General features: G+C 40.8%; 1 protein-coding gene across 1 annotated transcript; it reads right to left on the reverse strand.

The window, feature by feature from the left end:
* Positions 1-6692: 6692 nt before the first annotated feature.
* LOC125553792 (appr-1-p processing enzyme family protein) lies at positions 6693-8851 on the reverse strand. The gene is made up of 7 exons (XM_048717491.2): positions 8578-8851; positions 7890-7938; positions 7694-7796; positions 7509-7604; positions 7342-7416; positions 7167-7236; positions 6693-6951 (listed from the first exon to the last, which is right to left on the reverse strand). Exons 1-7 carry the CDS (start codon positions 8818-8820, stop codon positions 6868-6870), a joined length of 720 nt encoding a protein of 239 aa, XP_048573448.1. The 5' UTR covers positions 8821-8851; the 3' UTR covers positions 6693-6867.
* Between the last annotated feature and the right edge of the window lie 4032 nt (positions 8852-12883).

A 12883-nucleotide genomic window follows, 5' to 3' on the forward strand; every position in this document is an offset into this window, starting at 1 on the left:
AGTCTAAGTTACTACCTTCATAGTGCAAAGTATCATAAAAGTGGTGTCATAGATGGCTTCATTTATTAGCCTATAGACTCATTTTACCTCGGGAAGCGCTATGTTACATTAACATATTATGTTACTCCAAACATCTCTTTTCTCATTAAATACTTGCCACATAAGCAAAATTGCCTTGGGATATGTTAAGTTACTACCTAAGTTACCCCCACTATGACCAGCCTAATAACAGGAAGGGGTCAATGCTTATTGCAAACAGTAGAGGATCTTATTAATCCCGTGACTAGAAGTTGGGATGAAGAAATCATAAAGGATATTTTTATCTTTGTGGATGTAGAAAGAATCCTAAGAATCCCTTGAGTTCCCAGTTGACAGAGGACTTTATTGCCTGGCACAAAACGAAAGCGTCCACTTTTTCGTTCGACCGGCTTATTACCCAGACTGGACCCATTAGTTTGGCGGCATGATTAAAAGGGACGATGAGGGGCCTTCATCTAGCAACCCAGTTTGGGGTATCATTTGGAAACTTAAAGTGCCTAGTAAATTTGAGATTTTTGGTTGGAAGGCACCCCATGGGATTATTCGTGGCATGTCGGTTCTTGCAAACCACCATATTCCTGTTTCTAGGCAATTGCCCGGTCTGCAAGGGTGAGGCTGAGGATGTCCGCCACCTCATGTTCACTTGTGAGAGGGATAAGGAAGTACGATAGATCAGGAAGTGTGGTTTTCGAATATTTACTAAGAGGTTGCAATTATAATGGGAGCTTGGTATATTTGATGGCAAAGAAGGGAAGCTGTGAAAGGGCAAGGCATTGCTAGGCCAGTGAGAACAGCCTTAGCTATACATGCCATTACAACAAACTCGGCTGCTATGCTCGACGGCTTACATTACAGAGATGAGAAGTGGTTGAAGCCTGGTTTAAATGTGTTAAATTGTGATCCAAATTATACTATGTTGGACTAGACGTAGTACAACAGGTGTGGGCCTTTGTGTTGACGTCAACGCGTACGAGTACAACTCGTTTACTTGTCCCCCAAAGACTCTCATGTATTGCCCTCATATATATCCCATGTAGTGGCACCTAGGACGGCATGTCGTCTCGTGCTTGTAATACTCCTCCTCATAGTAATTGCGCCTTCGTGTGTCGTCTGTGGTTTTCTCCCGCAAGGGTTTCCACGTAAAAATCCATGTACTCTCGTGTCTCGTTTATTCTCATAATTATCTAATCAGATCTGAGATTTTATGAGACGAGAGAATTAGAGTTACGACGTCCGTGCACCGCCCCCGACGCGACCTGGCGATCCGAAGCCAGATCGATTAAAAGTCGAGACAGACAGTTTTTCTACTGCTGATCCGATTCCTACCCGAGCAATCCACGCTGCTGTCAAATCACAAGTCGCCGAGTTCCAGTGCTTCTCCATGTACTGCTCAAGTCCCAAGGCAGCTGCTAGCGCTTTTCTTCGCTTGAAGTGGATTGGGTTGCTGCTGCTACTACTCACGAGATACTCAATTGACCGCTACTGCTACTAGTCCACGATCAAAGCCAATTCATCTACAGAGTACTATTTGGGTACTGTTCACGTGAAGACCAGAGTCTCCTAGTTCTCACGTGAGCTTGTGCTAGTTTGGCTCTTGTGCTTTTAAACTCCAGTCGCTACATCTACCCGAGGAAACTACCAGGTGCTATCTGCTTTAGTTTTTTGCTTCGCATAATTAATTCTATCAAGAAGTTTTCTACCGGCTTGTACTACTTTGTGTACACAGCTTTATCTACTCATGGCTTCCATGAAGTACGATCTTCCGTTGCTAGACTGTGACACAAGGTTTACCCTATGGCAAGTCAAGATGCGGGCGTTGTTGGCACAGTCCGACTATAATGAAGCATTGGATAGTTTTGGGAAGAATAGAATTCAGGACTGGACTGATGAGGACAAAAGAATTGATTGTAAGGCTTTGTCAAAAATTCAACTCCATTTGCATAATAATATTTTGCAGGAATTTTTGAGCGAGAAAACTGCCTCCGCTCTATGGTTAAAGCTGGAAGGGATTTTCATGACAAAAGATCTCACCAGTAAGATGCATCTGAAGCAAAAATTATTCCTGCACAGGTTACCCGAGGGAGGTAATGTTTTGAATCATATTTCAGAATTTAAAGAGATCATATCTGATCTAGCTGCAGTGGAGGTTAAGTATGAAGAGGAAGATACTGCTTTAATGTTACTTTGTTCACTTCCAAGTTCTCATACCAATTTTAGGGACACCATAGTATACAGTCGTGATACTTTCACACTTAATGAAGTTTATGAAGCTTTGAACTCTAAGGAGAAGATGAAATTAATGGTGCCTCATGATGGTTCGAGTTCATCCCAAGCCGAGGGATTATCTGTTTGTGGCAGGACAAAGGAGAAGAACTGCAATAATGGAAACAGAGGCAAAAGTAAGAACGGCTACAAGGGCCGGTCACAATCCAGAGACAAGAAATATTACAGATATTGCAAGAGAGACGGGCATGGCATCTCAGAGTGTTTCAAGTTGCAGAATAAAGAAAATAGGAAAGGTAACAAACAAGGTGACAATTCTGCTAATGTTGCTCATGATGATAGTTCCGATGATGCTCTTGTCGTTATTGCTGGATGTGCTGAGACCACTTATGAGTGGGTACTTGACGCTGCATGCACTTTTCATATGTGTCCACATAGAGATTGGTTTAATACATTTGATTCCACTACTGCTGTTGGTTCCGTTTTGGGTTTTGATAATTAACCATGCAAGATTGAATGCATAGGTTCTATTCGAACCAAGATGTTTGATGGCATAACCAGAACTTCGACAGATGTTCGGTATATTCTGAAGATGAAGAGAAATCTTATTTCTATGAGTGCCCTTGATGCAAAGGGGTACAAGTATTCAGGTGGAGATAGTGTTTTGAAAGTCACCAAAGGTTCCCTTATTGTGATGAAAGGTGATTTGAGTTCGACCAATGGTCTTTATTACCTTCGAGGTTCTACCGTTTCAGGTAATGCTACTCTAGTTATTTCAAAGAATTCTGATTGTGATGCTGCTAACCTTTGGCATATGCATCTTGGACATATGAGTGAACTTGGTTTAGCGGAGTTAAATAAGAGAGGTCTTCTTGATGGATATGAACCTGTTAAATTGAAACTTTGTGAGCATTGTATCTTCGACAAACACAAGAGGGTGAAGTTCAACACTTCGACTCATACAACTGAAGGTATTCTTGATTATGTTCATTCTGATTTGTGGGGACCATCTCGCAGAAAGTCACTAGGTGGTGCTAGTTATATGCTGACTATTATTGATGATTATTCGAGAAAAGTTTGGCCTTATTTCTTGAAGCATAAATATGAAGCATTCTCAGTATTTAAGGAGTGTAAGATTATGATTGAAAAACAAACTCAAAAGAAGGTAAAAATACGCACTGATAATGGTATGGAATTCTGTTCTAAGCAATTTAAGAATTATTGCAAGTCTAAAGGCATTGCTAGACACTACACCGTTCCTTATACTCCTCAATAAAACAGTGTTGCTGAGCGTATGAACAGGACCATTATTTCCAGAGCCCGTTGCATGTTGTCCAATGCAGGTTTGCATAGGCGTTTTTGGGCTGAGGCCGCTTCCACTGCTTGTTATCTCATTAACCGTTCACCATCTATTGCTCTTAATAAGAAAACTCCAATTGAGGTACGGTCTGGTTCACCTGCTGATTATTCATAGTTGAGAGTTTTTGGTTGCACTGCTTATGCTCATGTTGATAATGGAAAGTTGGAGCCTAGGGTTGTTAAGTGCATCTTCCTTGGTTATAAGTCTGGTGTTAAAGGTTTTAAATTGTGGAATCTTGAAACCCAGAAGGTTGTTATTAGCAGAAATGTTATCTTTAATGAATCTGCTATGTTACATGATGTTTCATCTACTAATGTTCCTGTTGAGAGTGAACAACAGCCTACTATTCAGCAGCCTACTGTTCAGGTGGAGCATGTTATTGATTCAGGTGATACATCTGGTAATGAAATTGTTGATGCATATGATGAACCCGTCATTAATGATGATCATGTCACTCCCACTCCAAATCAGCCTATTGTTCCGCCCAGTTGGAATCTTGCACGTGACAGAGTTAGGCGGGGTATTAATAAACCTGACATGTTAATTGAAGAGTGCAATATTGTTTCTTTTGCTTTATCTGTTGCAGAAGAAATTGAAGATAATTCTGAGCCTTCTTCATATTCCGAGGCTATTATTTCTGGTGATAGTAATAAGTGGATGACCGCTATGCATGATGAGATGGAATCACTTGAAAAGAATGGAACTTGGGATTTAGTAAAATTACCTAGAGAGAAGAAACCTATTCGTTGCAAGTGGGTTTTTAAGAGGAAAGACGGTGTTTCTCCTTGATGAGACAAGATATAAACAAGGTTAGTTGCTAAAGGTTACAGTCAGATTCCAGGTATTGACTATAACGAAGTCTTTTCTCCTGTTGTGAAGCATAGCTCTATTCACACTTTACTTAGTATTGTTGCCATGCATGATCTTGAGATTGAACAATTGGATGTTAAAACTGCATTTTTACATGGAGAATTAGAAGAGGATATTTATATGGAACAACCTGAAGGTTTTGTTATTCCTGGAAAAGAAAAACTTGTCTGTAAGTTAAAGAAATCTCTTTATGGATTGAAGCAATCCTCAAGACAGTGGTACAAGAGATTTGACACTTTTATGCTCTCTCAAGGTTTCAAAAGGTCTAATTATGATAGTTGTGTTTATTTGAAAATTGTCAATGGTTCAACTATTTATTTGCTCCTTTATGTTGATGATATGCTAATTGCTGCAAAGAGTATGTCAGATATCGATGAACTAAAGAAGCAATTGAGTAATGAATTTGAGATGAAGGATTTGGGTGCAGCAAAGAAAATACTTGGCATGGAAATATCCAGAGATAGACCGTCTGGAAAAGTATATCTAAGTCAGAGAGGATATATTGATAAAGTTCTTCGTCGTTTTAACATGCATAATGCCAAGCCAGTAAGTACTCCATTAGCTGCACACTTCAAATTATCATCAGCCTTATGTCCTAAGTCAGATGCAGATATTGAGCACATGTCTAGAGTTTCCTATTCGAGTGCAGTTGGTTCACTTATGTATGCCATGGTTTGTTCTCGTCCGGATTTATCTTATGCATTGAGTGTTGTCAGTAGATACATGGCTAATCCTGAAAAAGAGCATTGGAAAGCAGTCCAGTGGATTTTCAGATACCTGTGTGGTACTTCTAATACTTATTTACAGTTTGGGAAAACTAGAGATGGACTTGTTGGTTTTGTTGATTCTGATTTTGCCAGTGATTTGGATAAGAGAAGATCACTCACAGGTTATGTTTTCACCATTGGTGGTTGTGTTGTGAGTTGTAGAGCAACTTTGAAGTCTATTGTGGCTTGTTCCACTACTGATGCTGAGTATATGGCTATTTCTGAGGCATGCAAAGAAGCTATCAGGTTGAGAGGTTTATACACTGAGCTTTGTGAAGATTCATCTTGCCCTACCGTATTTAGTGACAGTCAAAGTGCTATATATCTTACAAAGAATCCAGTGTATCATGAGAGAACAAAGCACATTGATGTCAGATATCACTATATTCGAGATGTTGTTGCTGAAGGTGATTTGAAGGTATACAAGATAAGTACTCATGATAATCCTGCTGATATGATGACAAAGCCAGTTCCGACCAATAAGTTTGAGCTTTGCTCAGGCTTAGTTGGTATTTCTCACTAGTCCTATGGACTTTGACGCACAAGGTGTTTATGCTGACTTGGATGAAGTTATTCACTTTCTTCGACTACTTGAGGGAATTTGGATCAAGGTGGAGATTGTTAAATTATGATCCAAATTATACCATATTGGACTAGACGTAGTACAACAGGTGTGGGCCTTTGCGTTGACGTCGACGCGTACGAGTACAACTCGTTTACTTGTCCTCCAAGGATTCTCATGTATTGCCCTCATATATATCTCATGTAGTGGCATCTAAGACGGTCTGTCGTCTCGTGCTTATAATACTCCTCCTCATAGTGATTGCGTCTTTGTGCATCCGTGATTTTCTCCCGCAAGGGTTTTCACGTAAAAATTCATGTGCTCTCGTGTCTCGTTTATTCTCGTTATTATCTAACAAATGTATACAAGATGAACGTTGATGCGTGCTCTATGGAGAATGGAACTGAAGCAATCATCGAGGAGAAGCTTTGGCATGCTCGTCTGCTCTGTTTGATCATGTGCTAGATGCCCCTACAGCAGAATGTTTGGCGCTAAAGAACGGGATGATGCTAGCGGATCAACCATGGATGTTCCCAAATCATTTTTGAATCTGATTAAGTAGAAATATTAAGGCCTGCAATGGGGAATTAGAAATATTAAGTCCCTACTCTTCACTACGGGCAGAATGCTTTCTGTGCTCAAAGGATTGGCTCAGTATCCTTTACTTATTGCACGAGAGAAGCAAACAATGTGGCACACACCCTGGCTAGGAAATCTTTCTATTCACATTCTGTTTTTTTCTTGGGAGGATGATCCCCCAGATTTCCTGTTAGCTGATCTTATTAGAGATGTATCAATTATCTCAGATGAATGAAGTGTACCACAAGTTCAAATGTGCTGTCACTTGCCGGCCATCTTATAGATATGAAAATGAAGCATAAAGAACGGTAAAATATTATTCAGGGCACTCATCCGGCATATCCATCTAACTATCTTTCAGATAAACACATTCAAACTGCGCCATACATACGATCATGGTCAACAGACTCTAGTGGTCATATTAGACGCTGGCTAACATGCGCATACTACACTGATATCATAGTTATTTATTTCTCAAATTGCGTCAGCATCTCCTGGGCAGTCTCACGCCAAACGTTGTAGAGCTCATCCGAGAACAGAACAAAATGCACCTGCCAATTACAAAGTGATTTACATATTTAATAGACATAGATGACAACACCACGAAACTTCCATGTCTAGAGAGGTGTAATACTGCAAGTCTGACTAGTCATAATGGATTTCCAATTAAATTATTGGTTGTATAGTTCCTGCATTTTAGTGTAAAATGGCATGTGGTTACAAATACCAGTGGCACTGCAGTATACTACCGCAGGCTACGACTAACCTCTTTAATATCCCCTGAAATTTGTTGAGCAGCTGAAATAGCTATGTTTGATGCTTCCTTTGGAGGGTAACTGCATGCATGCTCAAATCGTGTTAAACTTCTAAATTTTGATAGTGCAAAAAATAAACTGCATAAAAAGTAGATAGATGAATGAAAACGGGCACCTGGTACATACCGGAAAATACCACAAGATATAGCAGGGAATGCAACGTACTGAATGCCATTCTCTTTAGCAACCTTTAAGCTATTTCTGCAATTAACAAATGCAGATCAGGTTGTTTTTGCCTGATTCAGCAGCTAGAACGGCCTTCTCTAATATATAGTGTAAAAGGAGGAACTTACTCGTATGCATTCTTTAGTGATACCTCAGGCTTCCTGTCCATATCATATATGGGCCCAACTGTATGGATCACACGGGACACAGGAAGCTCAAAAGCTCTGTTCACATTCAATATACAGGCAAATTGATATAGTTTCACGAAGATAGCATTCTGTTGGTACCAAAATGAATGAGAGAAGGTACTGACGGAGTAATTCTAGCTTCTCCAGTAGGGCAACGGACTCCAGGTTTAACCTCTGGAACTTCACGGCATGCTAGTACAAGCTGTGGTCCAGCAGCTTGATGTATAGCTGACATAGGGGTTTCGACTTAGTAATTAGTATGAGATATTGGACCATCAGTGAAAAATAAAATTATTACACTTCTCAAAAGCTAGTTTATACCTCCATCAACACCTCCCCCTCCTAGCATTCGTTCATTAGCAGCATTGACCTGCCAAAATAAATCTCAGTTATATAATTCACTGTTGAATACAGAGAAAGATAATTGCTTCTATGCAAAATGTAACACATCAGTTTATTATAAAACACAAATGGAAGTAACAGAAGGATTTAGTAAATACTCACATAATAGATCATATCATACAAGCTTGCAAAGGCTTAAGATTTGTAATAAGATATTGGATTTATAAACTTGTTGCAGAAGGGACTGCAACTTTCCTGATGATTTGAGGCTCAGAACTCAAATTCCACTCCATGGAAAATAAGCTGACAGTCATTGGGGAACTTGATTCAGACTTCTTGGTGATGCCCTTAATGGCAGACGGAACCGATACGGACATTAAAACAGAAAATAAGCATAGCTAAGAAGACCCTGTTCCCCAACCCAGACCTAGGCAAAGGCCTGTTCCATCTGAGAAGCCAGCCTAACTACAACGCCGTCTGGTGGTTCCGGAACTGGGTTCAGTTCATCCCATGCTCAGATCCCACTACGCGCCGTAGCTGCTACTGCGTATCTGGTAAAATACAACTCGACCCATCTCACCTATCCAAGCATATCTACATACGCAAGCAGTATTGCGTGGAGGAGACAAGGTGGGATTGGATGATGGGATGGAGCGGAGGAACTTACGATGGTGTCGGTGGCGCCGTCGACGGACCAGAGGGTGATGTCGCCCTTGTGCAGCTTCAGCGCGCCGGCCCCCGACGCAGCCGACAGCCGGAACGCCTCGCCGCCTCCGAATCCAGACGCCGCCATCGCGAAGGCTCTCCTCGCTGGGCCGATGCTTGGCCGCCGCCTACGCAGCCACTTGGGAAGTGGAAGTGGGAGCAACGACGGCGTCAGGAAAATTCTGGTGGCCGCACGCGACGACATTCGTGGGGAGCGAGCGTGAGTGTCCCTGTAGGCCTGGACGGCAGCCTGGAGTAGGCCTAGATCCGTGTTACTCTGGACCTTTTGTTTGGCCCGTTTATAAGCTCGGCCCGCGTAGCACATTCCTTCTAATTGCACCTCCGCGGTAGCTCCTATACTACGCATTCTGCGTCAAAATGTCGCGCTTTCGCACAGGCACATCGTTCGCGGTGCGTTGATTGGGCCGGCCCATTGCAGTGCGCCGCAAAAAGCAAGTGGAAAAAAATCGCAGAAAGGTAGGTCGCGACGGGAGCTCCTATAGGGCGCCTTAAGCGCCGGTTGAGGATCCGGGCGCCCACTGCAGCCCGCTAGTGGGCCGGCCCATAAATACGCTGGCCATTGAAAAAATGTATTTCTGCCGGATAAAAGAATAGTATGAATCTTCGCTCTTAGGAAAATTCGAACCCGCACCAACAAGCAGCAGCGCATGGTAGGCTTACCACTATACCAACTATGCCCAACTGAAACAATTGCAACGCGAAACATTTAAGAGGTAAATCTCATCCGCGCTATATAGAAAACCGTGATTCCTTCTGGAAAAAATTGAACAAAATTTGAATATCCACAGATTTAAAAAAACATCACGAAAAAGGAAAAAAAAGTTCGTTAAAATGGAAATGTTCATCGATTTGAAAATAGTTCATAGATTCTGAAAAAAAGTTCATCGATTTTGAAAAAAGTTCATCGAATTTGAAAAAAAGTTCACCGAATTTGAAAAAAGTTCACTGATTTTACAATTCATATGATTTGAAAAAAGTTCATCGAATTGAAAAAAGTTCACCGAATTTCAAAGAACGTTGATATAATCCGTTGAACTATTCTCATAGAATTAGAGAAAGGAAAAAAGAATAGGAAAAAGAATAAGAAAAATGAAAGGAAAGGAATAATAAAGCAATAGAAAGGTTGTTTGTAACCACGTTTGATCTACCCGTTGAGTTGGCTAACGTAACTTGCTTGCAATGTGAGGTCGTAGGTTCGAAACCCGCCGGTCGCACTCTTTTTTGCATCACTTAGAGACGGAAAGTGGGAGGCGGTATGGGCCGGTTCATCTCAGCGCAGGGGGTGTGCGCCCGTTTGCGTACACCGAAGGAACGGGCGCGGAGGGCGCCGTTTAGGGTGTGCCAGTCGCGACGGTTGGGAATCGAACTCGGTACTAGCCACTACGATGGAAGAGCTCATTGAACCAATCTACAGAGAAAAGCTAAAAGAACTAACGAAAGTATAAGACTTAACACTATTTGAAAATATCCTTTACCATTTTCCAAATTTTAATTAAATTTTTGAACTTACGGTTCTGTTTTGACAAAAGGAAACAATATTACGATATCATGAACAAATTTTGAATTTCCCAAACTTTTTTTGAAAACGTGAACCTTTTCAGAATTTGTGATTAATTTTCTAAAGCACGACCATTTTTTAAATTTGAGAACAAATCTTGAAACGGAGAACAATTTTGAAATCCTGAAAAAATTAAAGCACAAACATTTTTTGAATACGTGAACAAAAATTTGAAATCTAGAACATTTTTTGAAATTATTGAACACATTTTTTAAAATATGAACATTTTTTATAAAAAGGCAATCTTTTATTTGAAAAAATCCGGGCACTTGTTGGAAAGGCAAAAAATGAATATTTTGAACATTTTTCATTTTTCATTTTTTGAACATCTTTTGCAAAAACACGAACATTTTTCCAATTTTGAGAACTAATATTTGAAACTTCTGAACAATTTTTGGAATCGCGAACAAATTTTGAACAATTTTATGAACAAAGCAGGACAAAAGGAAAAACAAACAGAGAAACAAAAAAAGGAAAAAAACAAAGAAAAGGAAACCGAACAAGAAAAAAAGAAAAAAAACAGAAAAAAGAAGAAAAAATGAAAAAAAATGAACAAGAAAAAAACCGATTCAGAAACCTTCTAGAAGTTTCCCAAAACAAGAAAAAACCGGCTGGAAACCTCTAGAAGGTTCCCAAAACCGGGGACATTGAAACGGTTAAACGGGACGGCCCAGTCGAACGATCTCTGATTTCCCCTGTGCGATACCTCGACAGTTTGGCGCGATATGCGTCTAATAGGAAATTCCGAAAAATCCTATCTGCCGCACTGTCGTTGATTGGCACAGACCGAGCCACCAGCGAGCGACATGGACCGGCCCAATTATCGGTAAAGAACATGTTACAGTACCAGCCGGTTTTAGAGAGCAACTAATGAAGGAGTACTCCTTTGGGAGCCCCTCAAAGGTCATTTGGGGTAGGCTAGATCTTTGGCGCACTCTCAGCCACCGCCACATGTCACGCTTTGGGCTCTTTCTTCGAATTTATTTTTTTATTTTTTTGTACGTGTTTTTGGCTTTAGATAATTTTTCTTGATTTCCCTTGATTTTTCTTAGGTTTTGCGCACAAAAATTACAAAAAAACTAATGCGAAAAAAATGTGTTTTTTCTCTTTCGCGAGAGGCACAGATTTACTTCTCGTGGAGACACGGATTTGTTTACGTGAGAAGCACGGTCGTGCTTCTCCCAAAAGGGAAAAAGCCACATATTTACTTCACATGAAGGCATGGATTTGCTTTCGCGAGAGGTACAATCGTGCCTCTCAAAAAAGGAAAAACGTGTTTTTTCTTCTTCTTCCGCGAGAGCCACAGATTTATTTCTCATGGAGGCACGGATTTTCTTACACGAGAGACACGGTCGTGCCTCTCGCAAAAGAGGAAAACGCTTTTTTCTATCACGAGAGGCACGGATTTACTTCTCGTAGAGGAACATATTTGCTTATGCGAGAGACACGACCGTGCCTCTCGCAAAAGAGAACACATTTTTTCCCTACCACGAAAGGCACAGATTTACTTCTCTAGGCATGGATTTGCTTCTGCGGGAGGCACGACCATGCCTCTCAAAAAAGGAAAAAATGTGTGTTCTTTTCTTCTTCTTCTGTGAGAGACACAAATTTACTTCTCGTGGATGCACGGATTTGCTTCCATGAGAGGCACGGTCATGCCTCACGGAAAGGGAAAGAACAGTTTGTTAAAATCTATCAACATAGGATGAATCCAACAGTGAAAACAAGTTGTGAAGATGTCGATGCGAGGAATCCAATGATCAAAACGGTTCAAGATTTGGACGCACGGTTTAAAAGATAAAATGTTTTCAATACAGTCTACTAAAAAAGAAAAAGCTCTCATGTTGCGACAAGTGGTACACATGCAATGTGACACTTGTCGTAACCTATGAAGATGGAAGTAACCTTTGAAAATAGTTCTTAATTAGTGATTTTGCGGGCTTTGAGAATGTTTTTGGAGGTTCAGTCGGTTTTTTTCAGGTTTCAGGAACCTTCTACAAGGTAAGGGAAGGTTCTTGAACAAGGTTTATGTCTTTTTTTGTTTCTTTTCTTTTTCTCCTGTTTTTTTGATATTTTTCTCTCTTTTTTCTTTTTCTTTTTTGGTACACTAATTTGGATATAAGATTCTTATGACTAAGAATAATAATGAAATTCCTTGAAAACATCTTCGTTGAAGTATCAATCTCTGCTCGGAGAAATACTTCAAAGACTTGGTAAAGAGGCTGCAATTGGACTAGAGCAACGATCTTGTCACTTTTTCACCTCCACGGATATGACCAATAATGGTTTTTGAAAGCGCCTTCAGTCGCACATCCAAAAAGATGCATTGATACAACGAGGTGCTATACAAATAGTTTTTAACCCCTTTCTGTGATGGCGTTTTGAACCGTCGCCAAGTGAGTGACTGCGATAGGGGGTCCTTCCCACATGACCCAGAAACTGTCGGGGATAGGCCCTACGGTCACACACGCTCGGCAAATGAGGTCGTGTGCGGCGGGCGAGCGATCTAATACGGTTATACAGGCCCAATCGGCTCTGGTCGTAAGTACATCCCACACAGTCAGCCCAAAATAAACGTTTCCGTTTGTTACGTACATTCCATAGTCAATCCAAGGGATACGTTTTCGTTCTTATGTACACCCCACACAGTCAATTCAGGGAAAACGTTTCCGTTCGTATATACATTCCA

This window comes from Triticum urartu, chromosome 4A, assembly GCF_056163025.1.
Source record: "Triticum urartu cultivar PI428250 chromosome 4A, HENAU_Tu73, whole genome shotgun sequence".
Taxonomy (NCBI): domain Eukaryota; kingdom Viridiplantae; phylum Streptophyta; class Magnoliopsida; order Poales; family Poaceae; genus Triticum; species Triticum urartu.